At 40.4% G+C, this 26,980-nt stretch overlaps 1 protein-coding gene across 3 annotated transcripts; it reads right to left on the reverse strand.

The window, feature by feature from the left end:
- Nucleotides 1–443: 443 nt before the first annotated feature.
- Nucleotides 444–26,446, reverse strand: atrxl (ATRX chromatin remodeler, like). 3 transcript variants are annotated; one of them, XM_084073139.1, is made up of 35 exons: nt 26,259–26,446; nt 24,001–24,095; nt 23,843–23,892; nt 23,167–23,210; nt 22,936–23,060; nt 22,726–22,836; nt 20,186–20,295; nt 19,239–19,306; nt 17,169–19,153; nt 16,405–16,471; nt 12,652–12,806; nt 11,785–11,958; nt 11,577–11,682; nt 10,728–10,821; nt 10,394–10,567; nt 9,898–10,042; nt 9,482–9,591; nt 9,200–9,343; nt 8,464–8,641; nt 8,210–8,347; nt 7,934–8,109; nt 7,527–7,644; nt 6,927–7,063; nt 6,763–6,836; nt 6,452–6,507; nt 6,204–6,360; nt 5,999–6,099; nt 5,787–5,895; nt 5,143–5,320; nt 4,291–4,482; nt 3,894–4,037; nt 3,424–3,528; nt 3,237–3,332; nt 2,111–2,239; nt 444–1,203 (listed from the first exon to the last, which is right to left on the reverse strand). In XM_084073139.1, the coding sequence occupies exons 1-35, from the start codon at nt 26,273–26,275 to the stop codon at nt 1,126–1,128; spliced, it is 5,940 nt and encodes a 1,979-aa protein (XP_083929265.1). In that variant the 5' UTR covers nt 26,276–26,446; the 3' UTR covers nt 444–1,125. The 3 variants fall into 3 exon arrangements, with proteins under 3 accessions (XP_083929265.1, XP_083929264.1, XP_083929266.1); XM_084073138.1 differs by having other exon boundaries at nt 23,831–23,892; XM_084073140.1 differs by having other exon boundaries at nt 6,927–7,029; nt 7,508–7,644; nt 23,831–23,892.
- Between the last annotated feature and the right edge of the window lie 534 nt (nt 26,447–26,980).

Genomic DNA, 26,980 nt, shown 5'->3' on the forward strand with positions numbered 1-26,980 from the left:
ACGGAGGCCGTAAAAGACAAGCTTAGAGGGTAACATGTTAAGTATAGTACTAGAAATAGGAGGAACATGCACACCGAAAACCCAGGTAAGTCTACTTACAGCCAAAGATTCACTTTCAGACCGCTGAAAAGAAAAGCTGCAGCGCTGTGCATTGCCTCGTTGCAGCTCGGCTGATAGAGCTGCAAGAGATTCAAGCAACCAATCAGTCATAACCTTGAGCTTGCCGAGTGATTTCACAGACAAACGGATAAAAGAATATTCTCATCTTTATTAGAGCATAAAAAATTAAAATAAAAACCAAGATGAATTAACATTGACAGAAAACTAAAATAATCTGCTAACTAAAAGTATATACAAGTTTGGACAGCAGCATGAAATTGATTACCATCGTTGCTGTTGGGCAGAAACCTTGTATCTCCGAATTTAACCCCCCCCCCCCGTTAATTAGTGCCCTACTTAAGTGTACTTGAGTGTTGCACAAAAGTAGTGAAAATAGCAGATCTACAAGCTCAAGGTGAGCTTGTAGATCTGCTTGCTATTTTCACTATTTAAAATAGTTTATAAAATAATAAAAAAGGAACGGTTTTGGATAAAAGGTTTCCACCCGACAGCAACGCTATATTACTTTAGAGGTGTAAAAAGAAGACTTAAGTACACCATCAGCTTAATTTAGGCAGTTTTGGCAGTTCTTCAGTGCAGTAAAGCTGACTTTACCATATATACAAAAAGAAAAAAAGGACAAAATACATTCATTTAAATAGAAAAATACACCAGAGTGCTTTATTTACTCGTTAAAGCAGTACCCCCAAAAAATTGGAGCTTAAAGGAGTAGTTCGCCCAAAATATTACACACCCCACGAAGCCTTGAATTCATGGAGATTTTTTTTGTTGCATTCCTAAGCCAATAATTTGATGACCGGCGGTCATCAAATTATTGGCTCAGGAATGTGACAAAAACAAAAAAAGCCTCCATGAATTCAATGCTTCATGGGGTGTGTAATATTTTGTTACTACTTCTTTACGCTTTATTCTTATTCCGGGCACCCTCTAGCAGAAAACACGCTGAAGGCCAGGAACTTCCAATCATAACATGTTCTTACACAAGTGTCCCATTTGGGTTCACAGTCACACAGTCACAGTCAGAATCGTAGGCTCCTTCTCTTGGTTTCTTCTGTTCAATATGGACCGGATGTTCTGCGTGAGCTATGGAGGGCAAAGTCAAGAGGCATTAAAAATGGCACACATACACATACAGGTAAAGTATAGCATCTGAAGGAGTCATCTACACAGTAAGAGGGTCTGTGTGTGTGTTTGTCTGGAGGTAATCTCACAAACCGCCAAGCGGCGCCAAATTTACTGCCAGTAGGCCAAAATGTGTTTTTTGCTCATGTTTTATTTATAGCTTTGAAATATTCATCTTTAATTTCATAATGCAAGTCAATTCCTCAGATCGGACTGAAACGTGCCCACATTTGGAGATGACTGTGATCGATACGTCATGATAGAGCCTTTATCGTCAATACTACTTACTTAGAAGTAAGCGATAAGTTTAACTACAACACAATGAGGGGTCGTGTCCACAGAAAGTGTTTCATTCGCGGTGGAGCACTTTCGATATCATGTCCAGAGTGCCCGCAAACAGCATTTATTGATGCCCGAAATGTTCAAACCAATCAACCGTTGCTGTGCTCGAACATCCTGTCAACTTCATTATTAGCACAAATAGCTTAGCTGAAACAATATAAACATGGACTTCTCCGTGGTAACGACTCAACGTTAGGTTGTAAATTACCAGCTTGTCAGACACAATGAGGAGCATCAAATGACCGGCGCTCCTCTCCGAAAGTTGAACTATTGTCTGAGGAGCCCAGGGTGCTCCACCAAAAGACACTGGGGGCCGAGAGCACTGAAGTGCGATGCTCGGGTGCGGGGAAGAGGAGCGCACCAGTGTGTCTTTACCATAGAATTGCATGGCAGTCAGGCGCTGCCAGCTAAAAAAATGCTTTCTGTGGACACGGCCCCTGACTATCCATATTAGGCAAGACTAACGACATCAATATGTCAGAGATCCACATTGGAGGCATTATTAGACCCAGTCTTGTTTACTTACAGCTTGTTGTTTTCCACAGACGTCTCTGTATACAGCTTGTCTACGCTGCACTTCCAAGTCATTGGATAATTTCCAAGCCAAGGCCTTGGCCCTGACTTGCTTCTCATCCAAATTGGGATTGGCATGCCACTGTAAAGGTGCAACAAATTGAAATGTACAATTAATCATTTATTTATTCACCAATTATGACATGACAGCTACTCTAATAGACTGCACAACATCTTTGATGTTCCCAAAAAAAACTTTATTAAAGCGGAGTACGTTTCGACCTGTGCGGTCTTGGTCAGGTATATAGATATAAAACTATATAAAAGTTTGGAAACGTAACTTCGGTTAATCATTTCTCCCCTTCAATAATACCAATTGGTATTGTATTTTATATGGTTATCGTTGATTAGTCACCTTTACAACGAGGTATAACTTGTAAGGATAGTGCAATTGTGAAATGAGCAACACAGCTAAACGTGTGGGTAGCGCCGCCATAAATTTGCCAAAATCCCCCAATTTGCTTCTGTTGGTATTCGCTCTCGTTTTGAGCGACCTACCAGCACACCTGCTGGCAGGTGTGGGGAGTTGCCTTCTTGGGACGACCACTTTCGCAGTCTGTCGTTGACTTCACCAGTCTCACGGAACTTGGTCCTAAGTTTGGAAATGGTACCAGGGCTGACACCAAATAATGCTGCCACTCTGCGTAATGGAACACCAGCTTCCACTTTCCCTATTGCACCTTATCCTGAAGGGACAAACTTGGCATCTTTCCATAGAGGCAGTGTTGCTGCTTGGAGCATACATAAACTCAACAAAGTTGTCAGTCACACACCTGTGGCAGTTCGCTCAAAACGAGAGCGATTAACAACAGAAACGTATTGGGGGATTTTTTTGGCACATTTTTGGAGGACGCTTCCTACACGTTTAGCTGTGTTGCTCATTACACGATTGCACGATCCTTACAAGTTATACCTCGTTGTAAAGGTGGCTACTAATCAACGATAACAACGATATCAAATACAATACCAACTTGTATTATTGAAGAGGAGAAATAATCAACCGAAGTTAAGTTTCCAAACTTTTTATTTCATATGTATATGTATATGTATACGTCTCTCTCACGAGTGCAGTTACTCACCAATCGCACAATGCAGTCTTCCAGGGTTAGGACCCTAATCGATTTCAGTGACACAATGGCCTTGTTGACATTTTCTCGACACTCATTCAACATAATCTGCAAAGTATGAGAAGTAATATAACAGTGTAAGAAAATCAAACATGACATATTGGCAAGTCAATAGCTAGAAAAGCAGCTAGATGTGTACCGTTAGCTGTTGATTGCTCCTCTGGGCCAGGGCGGTGTGAATGGACTGAAGACGCTGATCTGAAGGCCCAGTGATGTTTGATGGCTTCTTCGAGATGATGGCACCCTTTGTTGTATAAGACGTAAGCGTGTTTAAATAAGAACAAAATAATGGTATAAAATTGGGTCTATTAACCACTTTCACTTTGGCATCCATACTTTGGGCATGTCAATATAACCGACATATAAAAAAAATTGTGAAAACCTTTCAAAAAATAATTAAATAGATCTACAAGCTAACAACTCGTGATTGGATGTGAAGTTGGGACCTGAAAATGTTCATGGTATTAAGTCTAATATTTTGTTGGACGACCATGTCACTCGATGAAAATAACGTTCAAGTTTTTCAGTTGAAAATCTTATTTTCGCCGAGCGACATGGTCATCCAACAAAGTATAACTGTTCCTGTGTGCTAATGTAGGTGTTCTTTACCTCTGCTTCGTACTCGGCCCAGGCAGCTTTGCGGTCAGCCTCGCTCAGCTCCTCCTCCGTTTTATGGTCAAGCAGAGACTCATGCTCATGGTAGGACACTATGTGTTCCTTAGAATTTTGCAATAATTCTGCCAGGACAAAATCCTGAGACAGATGGACAGAAAAAGTTCAGGCCATTCTGAAAACTCAATCTGAATAACCATGTAAATGTACTGGCTTCAAGCCAGAGAAAATGACAAACTAAGTGGTTCTCAAAATGGCATCCAGGGACCCTCAGGGTTTCTTGAGGTGGTCCCAAATGGATCCTTACAGGTCTGTAACTCTGAGAGTGTACAAATGGACCTGTAAAGTTTGAGAACCACTGAACTAAACAATCAAAATGAAATCCTTTAATTACCTTGGGCAACACAGGGGTGGCCCGCTTGCTCTTTTTAGAGTTGGGGTCATCCAGCAGGTCTGGGTCAAACATGTAGAGTTCAGTCAGTTCAACTTGGGTGAAGTGCCTCTCTGTCTGTTGTTGGTCCACCACACGGAATGCCAGAGACTGCTTGGCCACCTGACGATCATAGATCTTCTCCTCCATTGTGCCCTAGAGTTTGAAAAACAAAAAAGACACAAAAAAAAAACATTGAATGGTTTCAACATGTCAGAATGTATCAAACCTTTAAGAATTCCAGTTTGACAGGGGGGCAAGTGATTCTCGATTTATCTTACAAGCTTGACACTTAAGCCCAGGCTATCTGCAGGTATCAGCACTTCAACAATGTTTTAAGACCTTTGTAATACCAGTGAGAGGGTCCATTTAAGACCAATTTTACATCAAAACATTCTATTGTTAAATGTCATCCCCAATCCGTATCAATCTTTGCAATGCCAATGCAAGGATGCCAACATTCAGGGATTGATTAGAGGGGGTTATGGCTGCACATATGGTTCATGTAAACATATGTTAATCAGAGCCTTGGTACCAATTAGGGTGGTTTTATTCAATATTGAGGCTGTTTTGCGTGTATAAAACCCCTAAATACACAGCAAGCCCAAGCTGGTTATCATCATTTAACATTTTACTGACTATTACATATTATATCGTTACAGACAACCTTTATGAACAAAACTGTTTTATCTTATCAAATCTTATTATCTTATTATTACTTATCAAAAAAAGAAAGAAAAAAAGAACCTACTTATTTTCATCTCAAAGCATGAAATTGATAGATCAATGATAACACACAATGAAGAGTTTAGATACCTGAGCCAAGAAGCGATACACAAACACGTTCTTCTGCTGACCGAAGCGATACACCCTGAAGATGCTCTGCGTGTCGTAGGACGGATTCCATGAGGCGTCAAAGATAATGACCCTGTTGGCTGCTACAAGGTTGATGCCCAGTGACCCGGCTTTCGTTGAGATCAGAAACAGCCGACCACTATGGGAAAAGATTAAGGCAGAGGGGAGAAGCTTAGTAACAGAAGAAGGGAAGCACACTGGAAAATGTTCCCAGAGCAATTAATTTAGTGCCACCACATGTGACATTTCAACGGTCAGTTCTTCATCAGACAGGCATTGTCCGTTTTTCTGTCCAGCACCTTTATTTTGCAGTATTTAATGTTTGAATGTGCTTAAGTTCACACAAATGTGGGGAAATGTGTAACATCATGCTGTCATCAAACATTAAATACTTCTTGTTAGTAAAGAGTTCTACTGTAGTCAGAGCACGTGAGCGGAGCGGGTGGAAATGCCGCTCGGCTTGGAGCGGCAGGCGGTCCTCGCTCTGACCTGAGCGCTACAACCTTTTTATAAACCAGCTCCGCGCTCACGTCAAAATCGCGTCGCTCCGCTCCGCTCACATGCTCTGACTGTAGTGTAGTAATATGTAGGTGGATATTAAGTACCGAACATTAGTCGCATCATTGAACAGTTCGGTCCATTTCTTCCTAGAGGTAGCAGTTGTTGACCCGTCAAGACGATAGTAATCAGTGTTTCTAATCCAGCTGCCAGTACCTACAAAGGCAAGAGTTTGAAGCAGAAGGACAGTGACACATTTTAACACCCTCAACTAATACATTGTGCAGGTGTATTGCAATATGAAAGAATACCACAGTACCTTCAAATGGGGATGATTTTCCACTCATTGCGGTATGGTGAGCAGATTCCAGAAAATCTTCAATCAAGTCTAATGCTAGCAAGGATTGACTGAACACCAACCTAAGAACGCAAAATAAAGAAAACAATCATTCGGTATGGAGAACATTAGAGATGTCATCACATAATGTATCTCTGTATTTAAAATGTCCACAGAAAAGACATACACTTTGTCATCTAGCGCTTCAGCCATCCTAAGAATCTCGAACAAGAGAACCATCTTCCCCGAGTGCTCCAAGATGTGGGCATCTGCTCGAGTCAGCATGTTCTTGTACCAGTCTTCAGCTTGGCTATTAGGTCTCGAGCTGCTGGTCACCATCTCTCCTGTATACAGTTAGCACAGGGAAAACCGTTTTAGATGTTCACTTTACATGCTATTGGCTGGAGGCATTTCTAGCATGTGGTGTCTTAATACCTTGCCCTCCTGCAGTGCCTTTGTTGTTGTGCGTCCCTTTATTCTCTCTCTCTCCACTGTACAAGGTATGCAATGGACAGAAGGGGAAATAATTATGAGAGATCTTTGGTTTTAAATTCAATTTAGCAAACATAAATGTAACATGTTTAGTCAGTGCAAGTGCTTGGATTCAAACTTGGTAAAGAGGTGCACACACATCCATAAGTCGGCTATTTCGACGGGTACTAGATCAGAATAGATAACATTGTAGAGAGGGAGAAGGTCCGCACGCCAATGCTCCCAGAAAATCAATGTGTGAAAATTAAACTCACCTCTGAACATCAGCGGATTCTTCACCTCCCAACAGAGCATTGGCTTTAATGTAATTTCTTCCATCAAAATGCCCCTGCAATCAAAAAGCATAACCACCAGTTAAGTGAAATTAAACGACGTCAAGCCAAGATATAAAGACAAGCACTTTGGTCAGTATGTTTACTTTGTTTTCTTTGCTGATGTAGTTAAGATGCAGGCACCAGGGATGTGTCCAGACTCTGCAGAGTATCTGGTAGTCTTTGAAGAGACTTGTTCCACTTCCAATCCTGACAGTGGCTCCACCCCCCATGGAGCCCGCACCTGCAAAAGCGGTTTGCTTCAGACTGTCTCAAAATTCAACAAAAGCCATAACATTTGACATATACTGTACATACATACATGCATGCATTGCCCAGTATGTCCAACAGGGAAAACAACTTTGATAGAACTACCACAGCTACTTATATGGATTTGACTGGATTTACTTTCAGTCCAATGGATAATTAAGCATCTTATCTGCTGCCAGAAACTTGGCCTTAAAAAAGTATTTAGACTTCCATTATGATGGGAAAAATAAATAAATATATATATTTATATGTGAATAATGTGAGCAAAAATGGGTAATAATGGACCACACACCAACATAATTTAAAACTTATATGTAATAACCACAACACACACATACACACTTCATATATTAGTGAATTTTACTATTGAATTATAATTTCCTTCTCATGTTTTCACAACAGATTAATTGTGGAATACTTGGAAGAGAGTTCCTTACCAGTGAAGTGCTCAATGTAGTGGCGATACAACTTATACTGCAGTGGGGTCACCCTCACTAGTAGCACATACTCATATTTGGGAGGCAGGAATTGGGTCAATTCTGAATAGTCTCTTCTCTAGTAGGACGACAAAAAAAGAACAGACTTAACATGAAAAGGAAACAATTTAATTTATGTTCTCATTCAAATTAAGTTGAATACATTTTTTTGTGATTTGATTTGCAAAAGCTGTTTATCATAAACTATTTAATATAGTATTTAATTTGTGTATCAATGGCAGCCGATTCCTCGAGAACATTGGAATAGTAAATTACTGTTAAGTGATTACATACATGAGAGCTGGGGTTTGAAATTATTGCGTGCACATGGCACATAGGTAGGCTGAACATTCAGAAGACATGCTCACCTGTACACATCCAGCCAGCAAAGAATGAATGACATGCGCACGGTTTTTCATGATTCGGACATCTTTAGGGGTTGAGTCAGCGCACTGACCATTCTGTATGGGATTGATGAATCGGTTTCGGAATTCCTTCAATGAGCCAAGGAGGTTCTCCTTGATGAAATTGACCATGCAGTGGTCTGGGACGGCAGAAAATGTATTCCATGACCATCTGAACACACATAATTTAGTTATTTTAATACCATAATATAGTCTGTATAGGGTGTAGTGCAGCCTTACACTCGATCAGGTTGTTTTGCATCGGTGTTCCAGTTAGCACCACTCTCCGTCTGGTCTTAATGCCACTCATGGCTCTGGAGATGTTGGTCGCTTCATTCTTTAGGATGTGGCCCTCGTCACAAATCACAAAGTCTGGACCTGGAGAATAAACAACAAATGCCTACAAATTTACAACTGTTCCAATGTGCAAGGCAATGGAACATACAATATATATATTTTTTTTTTAGTAACATGTCATTTTACTGTTAATTTACCTGGATCAACAAGCACTCTCTTAATCGTTTTCTTTAATTCTTCATTGTGGATATTGCGGCCAAGTGAGAGGTTGCGATACATCTCATACCCTATAATCATGACACCTCCAATCCTGTGCCATTTCTGGAGAGCCACGTTGCGGTCCTGAGGTCCCTTAAGTGTGGCCAATTCTGTAACCTGCAACATGTTTGCGTATTTGAGAAATAAAAAGTTACATAAAGTTATAACCTGGTGGCACATTATGATGCCATAAGGAGAAGATTTGGGGGGCTATGTAAGTAATTGTCGGGGGGAGTGTGTGACATACAGCAGGGACTAAGTGGGGCCCGGGGACCCCAGGGGTCCTTGAGGGGGTTCCAGGGGGTCCCCAGTAAAATTAGTTAATAAACCGTAGCATCACAATCATTTTAACCACTTTAACCCTATTTTCTACTTTGACTATTTAAAATTAACCAATCTACAAACTCACAACACATCGCAATGCAACGCGTTGTAAGCTTGTAGACCTGCTATTTTGTACAGATTTGGAAAAATCTTTTTTTTTTTTTTTTTTTTACACATATCTCCTCTTCTGGGGGTCCCTGGCACACAACATTTTCAGATGGGGGTCCAAGGCCAAATACATATCAATTTGGGGGTCCTGCACATGAAAGCGATGACTGTCCATTAGGCCATATCAATTAATAATGCCTTCATGTCATTTGCAAGAGTCAAATCATTAAAAAGTTTAACCACCTTGACTCTATCGTTTCCCATGCTTTCTTGCCATTTGTCGAACTCATTGATCCAGTTGAGGATGGTGTTGAGTGGACAAACCACAAGAGCAGTTTTGAAATTCAGAACTTTAGACTGCAGCATTGTGTGGAGGAATGTTACAACCTGTAGGACAACAGACAGCAACACCATGAACACAGTTCAAGACAAACAAAATGTGAAACATTGTAGCCAAATACAGTGCAGACTAAGTACATGGGATGTGTGCCTGCTCTACAAGTATAGATGTTTCTTCTGTCACACCTGAAGAGTCTTCCCCAGGCCCATGCAGTGTGCAAGTATACATCCAGATCCAGGGCTGGAATTGGCCTTCTTCACAGACTCACAACAACAGTCCCAGATGAACTGGACACCTGTAGTGAAATGAAGCCAAAATACTGTTGACAGTTGTATATGCAACATCATTGGGGAATACTATTGGCCAAAAAAATAGAAATATAAACATAAGAAGCACTTCAGTATAGTACATTTATTGCCCCACAATGTTTTGGGCGTGGTCCTTACTTGCCCAGTATGTAAGGCAAATATCTGACAGTGAGTCCAACATTTAGACCCAATCCACAATTCAAGTTATTAGTTTAGTTCATGAATACTACTGGCATTCATAGTATGTAGTATTACATAGCATTCATATACAAGTCATAGAATTTCTGACTAACCATCCACCTGGTGAGGCTTCAGCCTAGTCACCAGGTTCCGATGAACCTGAACAATCGGTTCCTTAGTGGTGCTATCCTGATCCAAGACCAGCTTGGTGGTGACGGGACATGTCACCTGCGACACTTCATCCTCTATAACGATCACCTGGAAGACAATGGTAAACTTTAAGTAAGAGTAAACCACTAACTCAACATACACTGAATGCAGGGTTCTGTGCACTTCCAGAATGATAGTACCAGTTTTACCCAGCAGCATGGCAGAAGTTGTCATTGAATGCTTTCGTGGATATGGCAATAAGTACCACCCTAAATTTCTTCCCAGTTGAACATGAGATTTGGAGATTCTGGAACAAGTCCTGAAAGAGTACCCAATCACTGTGGGTGGATACCCGCCGATATACCAGAGTCAAGTGTGGCTGTAGATGTGTAACTGCTAGTGTTGTGTGCACGTGTTCCGATCAATGGTACAGTGAAAGTGAAATCCATCTTTGCATACCTCTCTCAGGGCCTCCCTCTGCTGTTCTCTGTCTGCCAAGCGTTTGCGTCTCTCCTCTTCCTCCCTCAGTGCACTTTGGGTCTCAGCACGAAGGTGTTCATCATTGATGATCCTGCGGATCTTTTTGCGGCCCTTTGGTGTGCCTTTAAGGTCTCCCTCTTCATCCTCCTCATCCTGTTACAAAACAATATATATGCATATATTATTATTGTAATCAAGCTCATTCAAAAGCCAATATGACCGCCTCCCAAGAACCAATAAGCAGTAGCGGTGCAGGAGGAGTGTAAGGTTCTAAGTTATTGATAAACATAACAGCAATAAGGGTTCCCAGTACCTTTTCATCACCGGAGTCTGACAACACAATCAAGGGTGGTGGTTTTTTCTGTAGATAACTTCGAACTGCTTCCTTCTCCACTCTGGTGGATAATCTGAGGTGTTGCAAAAGCAACACAAAGAAAGACATTACACTTAAAGGTAGGGTAAGTGATATTTTTGGGTTAAAACAAAAAGTATTTTGTTAAAAGGTTAAAGCACTATATTCTGATAGTAATCATTGCTATAGAGTGTTTGTTCAGTAACAGGAGTCTCCCCGTCTCTCCAGCTCTTTAATAAACAGAAAATACATTTTCTGGTAGGTGTCAAAATCTCAGCCAATCAGGAGAAAGTACCAATTTTTAAGCTTCATTTTTATAGTGTTCCAGTTCCAATTTTGCATGCTCATTTCTTAGTGTCATCACTTCCAATTTCACTTGTTTAATCTATATCCTGATTGAGTTCTCTATCCTGATTGGATAAAATTGGAAATGAAACTGAAACTTAAACGAAAATGCATTTTCTGTTTTATAAAGAGCTGGAGAGACATGGAGACTCCTTATATGGACAGGACACTCTATAGTAACGAGCACTATCAGAACATAGACCAATTTTGCAATTATTTGAATAATTGCAAATCACTTACCCTACCTTTAATCCATAGACGATGCACAATCCTGTCAATCTAATAAAAGCAGTACTGATATATTCTGCATCAATTGAAGGCCATATGATTTACTGATTAAATAATGAGAATATGATCACATTTTTCAAACTGATCTAGTGTTTTTTTGTTAAGTCCTTATACGAGCTATCTATATGTGCCAGTTTCACAAATAGATATTTATACGTATACAATAAATTAAATTACCTTTTCGACTTCTCTTCATTGCCATCATCCTCTGATGAACTGAGTTCTTCGCTGATACCAGACTCTTCTAGCTCTGACTGGCTATTGTCACTACCACTCTCTGCATCTATTCAAGAGAAATGCAGATAGGCCTACTGTTAAGACGTGTTCTCTCAACTGATAGCCTGTCATTGTTAAGAGGCATCCTTGCTCTCCATTACTCCGTTACCTTGGCTCCTGACTCTTCTTTTGCCTTCTCTCTTCTCTCCATTCCTTACTCCTGGAGTCTTATCAGCTGCCGTCTCATCATCAAGGGTGAGTTTGTGACGCAGTAGGTGGTGCCTGCCTCTGGGAACATCAGAATTTGTGTCTGATGATTCTGAGGTCAAGCTCGAGTCTTCCCCTGCAGGAAAACATATTTGATTATTAGGCAGAGAGCATTCTTATTTCCTGATTAAACCCCAGACTCTGTGTCCTGTCAGCTCCACCCCAAAAATGACAGCCCTGGGTAGGCAACCCAGCCTGGCGGAGATCTGTGCTCTAAGGAGCACACTAGTTGATATAGTCTACAATTCTCCAAATGTGAAGTGCTGATGTGAAATATATGGACGTTATAAATGAAATACCATTCAGTTCAGCGGCGTCAGTGTGGCAAAAAAGTAACTACTTAAACCCTATTACAAAAACATATCATTATTTTTCTCTACACTACAGGTGTTCAGTTTATCTGGGACTGTTGTCAGTCTGGGAAGGCTTGTAGATTGGCCACTCTTTTGTTTTATAAAAACGGTGAAAATGCTGGCGTATAATGAAATGCCCAGAACAGGGATACCAGCCTGAAATTGGTTAATGAATGTATGGTTGCAGACAAGAAAACATGTCACAATGTAGATGGACAAATGTGGATTGAGATGCACTCAAAATCAGATTAATCTGCACAATCTGTTCAGAAGGAAAATATGCATTAAAGAGCCGAATTTGAGGTTCATTGCAATTACCAGGGGTGGCAATTGCCATCCCCTGGGACCCCAAATAACACCCCTGAGTCAGTTGTATTTGAGACACAAGGTGAACAATATGCTAAAGACTGACTTACCATTTTCATCTCTGTTGTCATCCTGTTTGTTTTCTTTAAATTCCTTGTCTCCATCAGACTCAGATTCATCTTCCTGTGTCTCATCATCTGAAGAGAAATCTTCCCCCGAGGAGTAGTTGGCAGTGATTTGGGCCAAGAGCATTTTCTTAGCAATTCTTTTAGAAGCAGGGGAAGAGAAGGAGAAAAGGGACCTGAGGTTCATTTCATAAGAAATATGTTGTCTCCAGATATGTGCTATCAACAGATACATTTACAAAAATGTGTTGTAGAATTTCTAGAAAGGCTGCTAAAATGGAGTGTTAAAGAGACAACCAAAAGGGCTCTTTAGTCTCATTTGGTCAGTAAGTCTGAAATAATGTGAACAAAACCAAGCCAAATTCAAGCAATATTTTCTAAAATAAACATGGAGAATATTCTGTTCCACTGACATAAGCCCTGCAAACCCATCACTTATAACTCTGTTTTTTCACAAAAGGCTAAAACAAAACAGTACTGGATAAAATCAGACAGACACTGGAATGTTTACATTTATTACATACAATTTCTCAAATATAATTAACTTAAAAGCTTAAGTCAAATATCTACTTAATGTAAAAAGAAACATTGTGGATAGAATAACACATTTGAAAGGTAGTCACTATGTGAATGTTTAACATTTCAAATGTTTTACTTATTTTTTGGCAATCTGTACATTACGTATATCTATGACTGCTTCAAGTCATATTCAAAGCTGAAATGCATTGTGTTGTCTGTTAAATAACAATACTCCTAATTCAGTTCTCCATTAGTTAACATGACATGGTTGGAAAAGTTGTGGAACCATAAGGAAGCGAAAGTGTAAAGAAACATACATTGCAGGAGAAAAACTCTACATCACTGCCACACAGACGTTGGGAGGGACTGACCTCACGAGAACATTTTGACTTTTGAAGTCAAAGCATGGATTTGCCATGATAAACGTACTTCCAAATAGATGGAAAGATACTTTAAACAGTGTTACAGTAAAAAGAAAAGCCAACACAACTGTTTACTAGTAGTGTCAGTGAGTTAACTAGATAGCTCTGATTTCGACTGGGCCATGGCCTACTGTACTGTCAAAACATTTTTTTGGGCAACAAAGCTTTGTGCTACAATTAAGTACTCAAATTCTCAGGCGAGCGGTTTCATTTAACAATGGCCATTTTTCTTTTATCAAATCAAAAGTCAATAAAGCTCTAAGCTGATGACTTACAATTACAAATAGTAAATTCAACAGGATGTTGACATTTTTATTAAAAATAAAATAAAAATTGATTTTGTGATATGTATTGGAAGAATCAGAAGCTTTAAAATGTCAGACATTTAAAGGCCCAACAGTTGCAGACAATGTAAAGAGTTATCTTGCCATGATGTAACTCAAAATTGTCGAGATTTCTATTTATCTATCTATAATAGTAACTTTTTTTAAATTAATATTCCAAAATATTCTCATTGATTTACAATGTACAGGTCTCAAAGTAAAAGTTATGTTTTTAGCACATGAATGAACATAATCAAAGAAGATTCTGCCAATGTAGAACATTACAAAGCCCGAAAGTGTTTATTTATTTATTTAATAAAAATGTCAACTTCATGTTGATTTAGCTATTTGACTTTGGAAGAAGATACAGATTGTATCCATGGATTGGGATCAACAGTAAGTGGGTAAACAGTAAGTAAATATTTTTTAAAAGGAAGTCATATTTTGCAGGGGGCACCCGATAGCCAGATGGTTATGGCGTGTAGCCGTGTACCCGGGCAGACCATTCGCTGCATGTCACTTCCCTGCTCTCTTTCTGTTTCCTGTCTATCTCCACTGTACCCATCAATAAAGGCTCAGATTTCATTTTATTTTGTATACACTAATGAGGTGCCCAGTCAGAACGGGCCGACAGCTTGGCTCCCAGTATTGCTGCTTGCAGCATTTTCAGGGGTATTGCCTGTTTGGAGCATGTGGCCGTTCGGCACGGGACGATCGCTTGGCCCCCAGAAATGCTGCGTGCAGCGTTTGTTTCGACAACTGCGCATTCGATCAACTTCACATTCAACACCGTACTCAATAACCCTAACCCACGCTCAAGTGTGGAGTTGAACTGATGAAAGGTTCTCAAGATATGCTAAGGATACAGATTATAGAATATACAGATGTTCAAAAGGTCTCACAAAACAGAAATCAATGTAATTGCGGATGAACAGAATAATAAATAAAACAAGGATGTCATACTCTTGTTTAATAACATGAAAGGCAGCCTACATTATAGCTTATTTTAATTACAGTATCTGGGGAAATAACACTGCCAAAGGGAAACGTGGATGTTATTTTATTAAAAGATTTTCTTCACTTTCAGAATCCCTAAAGTCTCCCTTAAAAAAAAAGCAGGAAAATTATTTCCTATACCTTACAAACACTTGCATTTGAAAATATCACAAACAAAACAAATACTGTATGTACAGTAGAGCAGAGCCCACTGTGTTTTAGGGCAACTTCAATGACCTTTAACCTGAATCCTAGCATTCTATTGAGAGGACGTGAATGCATTTTTGAGTGCTTGCAGGCAGCACTGTAAAATCTGTTAGCCTACGGATATACACGTCCTCTTCACAGTAGAACGATAAGATGCAGTTTTAAATACAAATATTTTTAGTGTTTCAACTAAATCGCAGCAGCAACAAAAATGTAACCAAGAAACAAGTATTGAAGGAAGCAGATGCACAAGTACATCTACTTAAGTAAATTGGTATGGTTTCATTCTAATAATCAAACCTAACCCATCAATGGCAGACTTATATCTTTACGAAGGTTTTGATAGTTAAGCATGTAAGTTTTTCAAAATACTCACAATCTTCTCAAACGTAAACTATAATCGTTTACGATAAGCTAAAATTTGTATAGAGTGAAAATCAATTACACTTTATACACTTTTAATGCAAGTGTTTAATGCAAGTGCAAATAATCTGGCAAGCAAAAGCTTCTTAACAACTTGCATACTTAACCAAAGTTCTACTCTCAAATGTAACCATACTGCTTACAGTCATTCTTTTATGCATATATAATGGGACAGCTCAGTAGGAGACTAACATTTAAAGATTATTTTTTAAGCAATCATGCTTTATTGAAATGAAAGACAGGAAATTGAGAGCAGAAGAAGGGATGACATGTAAGAGGCTCTGAGGCAGAAAATGAAACCCAGGACATTTCAGTTATGTGGTCCGCACATTAACTAGCTGGCCCACCTCTGTGTTCAAAGAGACCAAAATTCAAAACAGTCTAAACATAGAACAAATATGCTCGCGATAAACTTTAGATATATCTTTGTATGGAGTTACAAAAATATTAGATACAAAATGTGCTTAATTTGTTCTCTACGCTAGCTAGTGCCAAGTATTATGCTCATGGACCAGAATCCTGATGTTAACAGTCAATGCCAAATTAATTCCAAAATAATCTTAACCAAGAAAACCTTCAAATGTCAAGTTGGCCAATCATTCTTAAGACAGGCAAGGTTTGTCAAGGATTGATATCAGGTTCATCAAGTGCACTTAACACTGTACATTTAGAACGTATATTTGATTGCTGCTGGTCTACTGCAGCTACGTTTTGGTCGCAACCGGCTTGTTTCGATGACAGGACTGACACCAGATTTAGCACAGGACTTGAGGTTCTTAGGAGCTGTAGGCGTTCCCCCACATTTAGAGTGTGTTACAAATGTTAAGTCCTGTCTTTTTGAGCCATACCTATTTTCTGGGTCATCATCTTCCTCTGCTGCCCAAGAGGGCCCAGAATGGGACTGCTCCTCATCCCCTAAATAATAAAAGTACAAAAAAAACGTAAAAGTGAGCAAGTTGTACACGGCACATATTCACCACATGTTTTTGACCAAAGATTTGACAGAGACGTGTTTGATCATATCACCCAGAACAACCCGTTTTCATTGACCAAAATGCATGACTAGAATTAAGCCACATGGATTCATTTTCTCTCCAAAGACTCAATTGCTTTTTTTTCCTTTTTCCATTTATTTCCCCAAGATAAAACTTTATTTTGTGTGTGAATTCTGAATTTGATCTTGACCTTACTTCAGGAATGGTATTTGCATTGATATAAACAAAGTAACCATTTCACAGTTGCGTTGATCTGTCTGTCATTGTACTGATCTGTACCATGTGACTTTTACCAGTCAGTCTCACAGAAGATTAAAAGTTTATTAAATTGATTTGTTGAGTGACTGCCCCTCCCAGACAAAGGTGATTCAAATCACTATGAAGTACAATATAAATCACATGACACTACTACTATATTCATGCTCTGAAGAAGGCCGACTAGGCCGGAAATGTTTTTTTAAGTTTGTGAGTGCTCTTTAGATACTGTGTTTTTTTAAGTACTCAAGACTTAATAATCCCAATACCCAATATTCAGGGTATGAGAAAAAAAGTAAGAGAGACAATTTGAGTGACATGTGCTTAATTATATTCGTGCACATAGGTAAAGAGAGGTTCACCGGATGACTGATGGAATGTCGCTGCTCCCTGCATGGACACATCCTCTAGAATTGGCTTCATCTTCTGGACATCTGTATCACTCTCAGAATCCAAGTCCACATCGTGTTCCTCATCGCTTGATGAGGCTGAGGTCTCCATTTCCTTCTGTGATTTGGCTACATTCTTAGACTTCCTGGTTTGTAGTCTACCCTCCTTTCTAGCAGTACCAGGGTCATGTCTCTTCATTAAGCAAGACCTAATTTTCTTCCGGTCTTTCATTTCACTCTGCACATTTTGGTCATCACTAGAGGAATCTGTGCTACCTCTCTGAACTTTGGCTCTTCTGTCACCCCGATCAGATTCAGAGGAACAATGCGAAACTTTGCGTTTGCGGTGAACCCTTTCTGGTGGGGTCCTAGTGAGCCCAAAGAGACATTTCTTTGTTACTTGTGTCGATCCTTTCTCGTCTTCATCAGTCTGGGGCTCATCAGAGCTGTGTGCCATGGCTGCCCGCTGGAGCAGAACAGCAGGGACTTCATCCGAATCTGAGTCCTCTCTTAGTCTGCTAAACCCTTGATCTTCGGCCTCATTGGCTGCCTTTGTGGTAGGGATATCCTCAGGATCTGAATCACTGTCACTGTTAGCAGCTGAAAGGGAGGGTTTGGTCTTCACATCGCTGGGTCGACGCAAAGGTGTAGTCTTCACTCGAGGAGATCGTCTGTTTGTATGTTCCTCTTCAACATGTGAAGACTCGGCTCCTGCGCTGATTTCATATTTTCTATCTTCATCAGCTTTAATATTTACAACCCGTTTCTCTCCGTCCACAACGTTTTTGTCTTCCTTCTTGTCCCTCAGGTGCATGGCTGTGTCGGCCTTCTCTTCCTTCTGCTCCCTCCTGTGCACAGCTGTCTTGGTCTTTAGCAATGCACACAGGGAAGGAAAAGGAAGAGGTTCCTTTTCCTTCCCCGTGTGCATTGCTAAATCCGTCTTCGGTTCCGTCTCCCTGAAGTGCCTGGCTGCCTCAGTCTCTTCCTTCTCCTCAATTCTGTGCACGGCTGCCTGGGTCTCCTCTTCCTTCTCTTCCATGTGCATGGCTGCCTCGGTCGCTGGGGTATTAGAAGGCAGTTTTTGTTCCACAGGCACTAGTTTAACTACTAGTTTCTTAGTCATGTCCAGGTCAGCAGGAATCTGGAGATCTTGTCTGTGTCTCCCCCTGAAGCGACTTGATGGTGACCTCAGATAATCATCTGGACAGTTGCGTGCAGCTTTCTCATGCGTTAAGGAGGAATCTTTTGAGTCAGAATCGTGGTCTTCCAAATGTTCAGCAGCCAACTTCTGTAACTCGTTCATGCATCTTTCATCAGAATTACTGAGTTCGGCGCCAATATTCTCTATATCAAAGTCCTCATTAAGCAAGCTTTCCCATGAGTCCAACATACCCAAGTCACTGAACTCCTCCTTAAGACCTTCCTCCAGTGCGTTGTAAGTTTTACGCAGGCCTTTCAGCACAGAGAGGAAAGACTTTAGATGGAGAAGTCTAACACCAGCCGTTTGCTTGGCCTTTGAACCACTTTGAATGAAATTCACAAATGATCTGTTTATTGTGTTTGTTGAGTCCATCAAGTACTTGGCCTTTTTGGTGAGCTCCTTTGGGATCTGCAGCATGTTGTAGTTGTACACCACATTGCCATCCATACCACTGTGGTCCCACTTATCTAAGGCAATGTTTTCGGGCTTTGGCAACGTATCAAAAAGTTCAGATTGCTCCCGTGCTGCATGGTTCCTTCTGTGCTGCTGATGCCAGAGATCTTCCATGTTGACGAGAACACTGTCACAGGCCACTACCAGATCAATCAGGGGCTCTGGGCTGCAGACGTAGCAGTACCATTTGCTCTCCAAAATGCCTGATAGTTCCTTCCTCCCCAAATTTCTTAAAATGCACTTTTTACAAAAGGCATTACTACAGTAGTCGCAACATATCAAGTTGCCTCCTTCTGCACACCATCTGTATGAAAAGAAAATAGAAAACCTTAACAACTTAATTTTATGTGGCAACAGGTTACTGAAAATGGTTAATACAACCCTCATACCTGCACTGTTCATCCATCCCGTCTCCATCCTTACTGATGTCATCACTTGAGTAATACTTGATACAAAGCTGATGAAGAACAAAACAAAGACTATTAAGACTCACTGATAGACAGAATACATTTCAGGAAGCTAAATGGCATAAATTACCATGACTATGTCTACACATTCAAAGTTTGATCGCAAGCTAAACAAAACAATTCTTCCAACATCATGTAAATGTTTTAATTCAAGTAAGATCTTACAACAACAACAACAAAATATTTATATTGTCATAGTTTCAATAGACACCACTTACAGGTGTTATGTCCAGATTGAATTAGTATTTTATTTTAGGGAGCATTTGACCCATTTTCAACTTTATCTTCATATAATTGATCATTGTCACTAATGCTCATTATATGATGGTACCATTTCTGTCTACTCGTTCTGTGTCTCAGAGGTGGGCTGTGGACAGTTCTGAACCATCTGTAGGCATTTTATTTTTATTTTATTAACTTTCCAGGAAGAGAAAGTCTGCAGTTTACGGTATAGTCTATTAGCTTGGAATCCCCATAGATTATTTCATTGATAGGCAGGTTTCTGTACTGACCGTAGCCCACTTCTGAGAGACAGAGCGAGTAGGGGGAAATGGTGTCAACTTATGAGCATTAGTGAATAGTGAGGACCAATGATATGAACATAAGGTTGAAAATGGGTGATGTGCTCCGTTAAGTGTTATATAGGACATAGAGTAACTAGTTCAACAACTACAGTTCTTTTTGTATTGCCTCTACCAAAAGTATTTAAATAGGAGTCATTCTATCATGTAATATCATTCTATGATATGATATTCATATCAAATCATGATTATATTATTGATTATATTCATTCACCAACCATCCCACAGTACATGACAGTCCAAATAATTGAGGAGCTAAGAATAAAGGTACCATCTCAACAGGCTTACCTTGCATACAAGTACTTTGAGAACTGGATGCCGATACAAAGAGTCTCTCTGGAAGTGGTTAACTTGACGGCCACAGGCTGTACAGTTTATAATTTGCTGTTGTGCACCTCCTATAAAAACACAACGATGTCATTAGCCAAGGAAAATAGTTACTTGTTGATTAATAGTGATTGGAAATTAAAATGTCATTAGAGCTATCAAAGTGTGATATACTATTGCTCCGCAACCCCCACCAACCGCCGCACAAACATGCATTCAACCGGCTGGCTACTTATTGACATACTAGAGCGGTAGGTAGGGGTGAATCTTTCACTATTCTTGTGAATACATGTCACTGTGTGTAGCATGGAACATTTTCTTGCATTTATTTACTTCCAAGTCTCTTTGTGTTGCGCTCTTTTATCCATTGGGAAACATTTAAACTAGATGTTGTAAATGAGACATTAAAATCAATGTTGAGTACCGGCATGGCCTATTTCTTGCCTTAATGTTACCATAAACTGTTTTTGATGGGCTGTATAGGTTAAAATGGAGACTGCTTCAGATAGTGTTAGCTTAGCACTCTTGTGGTTTAGAGCAGACGGGGAACGAGGGCAGTTGTAAACGGCATTGCTAAAGGAAAAGCAAACCCAGGAGTGGGGGTATTGCACAGGGATCAGAGTTCAATGGAAATGCTTTGATAGATGAGACCAAGTAGAGCAGAGTAAAGGCGAGGGGAGCTGATACTATGTGTGGAAGGAGCCATAAGAGGCGTTTATTATGCAAACAAACACGGCCCAAATTTACATACATGACTATCAGCACACAACAGCAGGGTCCAGTGCAGCGCTCGTCAGCAGAGCTCCCCTTAAAAACTCCAAACTCTCCCTCGGAACACACAAACTGTGCTGGTGGGTTGGCTCCTCATTCACTAAGTAAGTAAGCCAGGAGACCCGAACAGCCGAAGGCGGAGGATTATGTTTTTGCCATTGTGAGTCTGTCCGTCTGTTCATTTGAACAGCTAATCTCTGGCGCCGTTGGACCAATCCGCATGAAACTGTGCACGCACCCTCCCAGTAAGCCAAGAAGAACCACATATTTTGTTCAAGTTGCATTATGCGCAGGCATGCACAAGAATAAACATCCAGTCCATGGCCTCACTAACCTGGTTTCCATAAACATGTTTTTTATGCACATTCTGGATTTTGCACATAAAGCCCTGAATGGAAACACCGAAAATTCTAAAGAATTGTGATAATTTGCCCCTAAAAAAAGTTTGGGACGGACAGACAGACCTTTATTGATCCCGTGGGGGAAATTCAGTTTCCCTCACGCACTGAAACAGACATTGACAGGCCACTTGTTTAAATTTGAAGCGTCAAACTCATCTCTGTATTCGGGTGCAATCAATTGTTACTAATTTGAACCACTTCGCATGCACACCCGAATGAAACGAGGGACGTAGGCTACACACACACGCACAAGGACAAATAAGCATACACGCGCTCGCTTGCATGTACGACGTGTAGCTCTGTCATTCACCCTCTCTTTCTCGATCTCTCTCTGTCTCACGTGCTTCGGCAATGGCACCGGCAAAGCACTCTTCTCTTGGAACTTGATTTGTGGCTACTTTTGTACATAAATATTATGTATGAATATTTTTGCAGTTGAAACTGAAAGCGCTGCTGATACGAGCAAAGGAAAGATGGTGGACAATGGAACTGCCTCATTGTATTCACTTTCAACATGGATTCTTGAGGTTGGGATAGATACTCTTATAGCTTTAATATAGCAGCCTATAAGTGGGACTGTCTGTTTGATACTGAAAAATGAATAATAATCATAAAAACAATACTTTTTTTTATCGTCTACTCAGGCTTTTGTGAACTTTTTAAGTTGCTTGATTCAGTATTTAGACATTAAGATATTCATTTGATCAGACACGCCCCCTTCCTATACATACCCATTGTAACTTCAAACATTTTTACCACGTTAAGATTCATCAGAAACAGCCGTCCTTCGTTCTGGTGACTGATATTGTCCTTCTAATACGTGAGGAGACCGTGTTTTATCAATTACTTTTTTAATTATTTTTAATATTTGTTTTGGAAAATGAAGAAAATAAAATACAATATAAAATAAATGAAAAAAATAATTTAAAAAATCCGCCCCCTCACGCATTAGGGGGCCTAGGACTCCGGTCAACTAAGTATAAAATCAATAAACCAATTAAGCCTGACTTATACGTGCATGCACAATTTCAACTCTGTTGTATTGTTTGTACACATAATGGGGCATATTTATGTGAAATGTCATATCACATAAGATGTACAGTATATTAGAGTGAATTTTGGCAATACTAGATTTCAAGACATCAATGTCATTACAGGCTGTAAAATGCAATCATATACTGGAAATGCTACAATTTTATTATTATACTGCACTCAATCCTACCATAGTCCTTGTGTTTTGAAAACTGGAAAAACCCCACTAAATCTTTATCAACTTTGTTTGTAAATTACTTCAACAGCAGCATTAATGATCTTTAAACAATAGCTGACCTCCACGTCTCCTTGGAAAATCGCTCCTCAGCACACCAGATTTGCGAAACTCGGGACCTCTGAAGTCATCTCTTACATGACAGACTGGTTCAGGTCTTACCAAAACAGTTCCTATGTGAAGAAAACATGACAAGTGAAATCAAGCTACTTTCATTTGAAGAATTCAATAAATGTTAATTTCTTTATGCATCAGGAACGTTTAATACCTACCTTTTGGTAATCTGGTTACATCAAGGTCACCATTTGAATTGAAGGGCAAATCAATGTCATTGTCACTTGCATTTGATTCACCAGATTCATCTCGCCCAGAGTGTTTTATAACAACAGATGGTTTCCTGTAATATCAGTAAAACAGAAAAGAACATAAACTTCCTATAAGCATGGTTCTTAATGTGGTGCTATATTCAGACTGACTCGATTTACAATAAAAAATCAACCCACCTCCTCGATCCTGAATTCTTCAAGAGGTCCACAGAGATGCCAGCCTGAAAATCAAGACATTTTGTCAAAGGGACATTTGTGGCCAATTGCATGAAGCATCCAGAGCATGTGAGCAGAGTGGAGCGCGAGCAGAGTGGAGCGCGAGCGGAGCGACGCGATTTTGACGTGAGCGCGGAGCTGGTTTATAAAAAGGTTGGAGCGCTACTCAGAGCGAGGACCGCCTGCCGCTCCAAGCCGCTCCGGCAGGGGCGGCGCACCGAATGTTTGAGCATGCCCGGTCGCACGGACTCAGAGACACACAGACATCCAGCAGTGCACAACGCACCGAGATTTCATTAGAAGTTCTACTTTCTTTTCTTTTTTTTTACTGTTGAGCGACCCGGTGTGAGTGGAGCATGGAGCGAGAGGTGCGCAAATCAACGTGAGCGACGGAGCGACGGGGAGCGGAGCGCGGGGGGAATCAACGTGAGCGAATAGCAAGCGTGAAACCAGCCCCATGCAGCGCCGAGCGGCATTTCCACCCGCTCCGCTCACGTGCTCTGGAAGCATCTGAAGTTACGTTATTCCTTAATAATGCACCTAAGATTTCCTTAATAGCAATTTCTAAAAAAGTGAAATAGTGCCGCTTAAAAGTGAAAAGAAACAACCAAAAAAAACACATTACAAGTATTTCAACCTCAGTGGTATTTGGGCCCGTTTCCATGACACAGTCCTTGGCTGGCAGATCTGTGGACATAAAATAACCAGTTATCTACTACATGTTTTAACAAATGCATCTAAATGAATATCTTAATTTGTCATGAGATTTTTTTTTTTTTTAAATCATATTAATACCTTCCACATTTTGAGAAGCTGATGTGTCATTACTGTCATCTACAGAACGAGCCATGTACTCATGGAGTTTGGTCACCAACACATCCAACTTGCTACTACAGACAGGATATTAAGAATTGTTAGAACATACAAGTGAAGTGCAACATAATCATAAATAGCTCACAATATGCAGCAGCTACAAGATGTCCCACCTCATTAGACATTTTTTAAAAGCATAGGAAGCTTACCGACATCAATTTGTTTGTGACATGGCGATAAATTACTTAAGGTTCTTGTTATATAATATAGAGTACCGAAGTCTGACGTCACTGCCGCTAGAGGGCGCTGTCCCCCTGGTTCGTGGCGTAATTTTTTGTGTTGAAATCCCCATAACAGTGAACGTGAACAGCTTCTGAACGATACTTTAGCCCCATGGTCACTGAACTAAATGTGTGAACAATAAAAATGTGTTTTTTTCTAGATTCCTTGGATCATGACGCAATTTCCCACGTTAGCCACACCCATTCTCGTTTTTTGACACAGTTACTACCCAAGACAAAAATCGCAAGACTTGCCATCTCTGGTTTACTTCCCGTATCTGCATGCCATGAAGTAGGCGGACGCCTTTTTAAGAGACCGGAAGCACGTTTGAGTTTATTAATTCCAATGGGAGAGTGAATGTGAACACAGCTTCTGAACGATTCTTTATCCCCATGGTCACTTAACTAAATATTGGAACTGATCGTCACAAGCCACACAATCTTCCCAAGATTTTCATTCTAAAATGGCTTTTTTCAGAGAGACAAATAAGGAGAAAATCAACTTTGTTATCGACCCTTCTCTGTCCCAGCAACACACTCTTCCGGGATCTAGCACCAGTAAACATAGGACGTTCGTGAGATTTGCCATCAGACTCTGGCGTCCACTTAGGAGACCATTTGTAGGAATTGTGTACCATTTCGCCTCTAGTGGCTCCAATTGGGATGGTCCATATTCATAAATGAACTATCTTGCTTCTACTCCTACAGATTGTCCAAAATGCACGCAAATCATCTCTGTGGTCACGTCGTGGTCACAATGTATGAGTCATCTTTTTCATATTCACTTCTGATTGGCTACGATTGGCTTTCAAAGTTTGCGGGAGGGGCCCGTTTTGCACATAATGCCAAAAAATCATGAACGCAGCGTCCGATTGCCATGACACTATCCACCTGTTTCCTAGGCTTTTCACTGTGTTCCACTTCCTGTCTTTTGATCCAATGAAACCGGTCAGATGACTAATGATATCCAATGAAATCCGACAGGAAGTGGAAAACACACAGCCTAGGAAACAGGTGAATACAAGGCAGATCTCCATCGCAACCGTTTCAAATTGGCCAGATGGTGGTGCTATAACAACCACGTTTTGGCACCAACCATTTGTGCCAGACCAACATTTAACGTTTTCATTAAAACACCACATTCTGATTTGGTCTATTGTTTTTTATAATAATTCCGTAAATGTTTGATGTAAAAAGACACGCACCAGTCACAACAGTGTTTTGGCTTGATTTTTGAGGTGAGGGTGCTTATATGTCTCATGAGAGTTACGCTGTCGGCCTGCCTTTATCCAAGTCGCTTTACAAAGATGCACATTAAGTTAACCCATTCACATTCACACACACACACACACACACACACACACACACACACACACACACACCGATGGTGGAGGAAACCATGCAAGGCACCAACCTGCTCATCGGGAGCAATTAGGGGTTCAGTGTCTTGCTCAAGGACACTTCGACATTAACTCTGGGGGAGTGCCCGCCACTGCAACTAAACTATAATAAACTGGCAGGTTGGCACTGCCACTGCCAGTTTTGGCTACGACTAGTAGGCCTACACTAACTTACAGCTATTTAGGGATTTTGTCTGATGAGGTAATTATATATATATATTAAAGCCTGTTAGTGTTCAGTGTTGCCATCCATTGGTTCAATGGATTATGATAGATAGAATAGTTTCCGATCACGATTGTTTTTCGGGATGTCCTCCTGAGAACAATGGTTTACCTTTTTACTGTGTCCACATCACCGAGCCCGAAAACCAGTGGTCATATCCCCAGTTTAAACAATGACATTGGTCAATTCCGAGTTAGCTGGTATGCACTAAGAGTGTGACTAAACTAACAGAAAATGTAATGAAACACACGCATTTAACAGTTAGCTAGTTACGGCTACCCACATGCTAACAGCTAGCTAAACACATCGCTAAACAAGTCTACTTTTAATGTTTACCTCAGCATTTCCGCCATCTCAAGAGGTTATACGGGCCGACGGTGGATTCGCCCGTCTCTACATACAACAGATAATTGTACGTATCGTGGTAGTACCCATAATCTAATAACGGCTAAACCACAACAAGCGTCAAATGGTTCTTCTGTTCACGCGTCCTCCTAACCATGGACCTCGGCTCGCGCCTCCAACGGGACCCACTCTTACTCCAGCTGTGACCCGGAAATGGATTGAGTAGTTCGAGGACAATGTTGCCAACATTTGGGAGAGAAATAAGCAACCAGGTCTATGAAAACAAGGCCAAAAGAAGCAAGTACCTGGTGTAGACCAGGTACTTTTTTATATTGGGAAAAACACATTGACACATTTGAAAGAAATATATATTTTCAGATGGGGATGCGCACAATACAATTACATATTAATTTGAGGGTCCTTGACATGAAAATGTCAATATCTGAGAGAGACCCAATGGTTTGACAATATTAGGAAACAAGCCCAAATAAGCAACTACACTTTAGAAACAAGCCCTAAAAAAACGCAAACCGCAACTACCAATATTTAGAAGCAACTTGTAACTTATAAACCCAAGCCCAAAGTCGCTTATAATAAGCGGACATGGCAACGCTGTTCGAGGATCATCCAATAACACAAGCATAGATATATATCTATGAACACAAGAGCATAGGAGCGAGGAGCCAAGGAGATAAGCTGTCACACCTAGCTCT

Source organism: Gymnoscopelus microlampas (genome assembly GCF_963454915.1).
Source record: "Gymnoscopelus microlampas genome assembly, chromosome: 12".
Lineage (NCBI taxonomy): Eukaryota > Metazoa > Chordata > Actinopteri > Myctophiformes > Myctophidae > Gymnoscopelus > Gymnoscopelus microlampas.

Bases quoted from the DNA above. Each gene is read 5' to 3' on its own strand.
- atrxl (XM_084073138.1), bottom strand. The intron at 19,307-20,185 runs GTAAGCCTGTTG...GTTCTTCATCAG, and splicing joins TCAAAGTACTTGTATGCAAG to CTTTGTATCAAGTATTACTC. The intron at 3,529-3,893 runs GTAAAGAACACC...TATACAACAAAG, and splicing joins GGGCCGAGTACGAAGCAGAG to GGTGCCATCATCTCGAAGAA.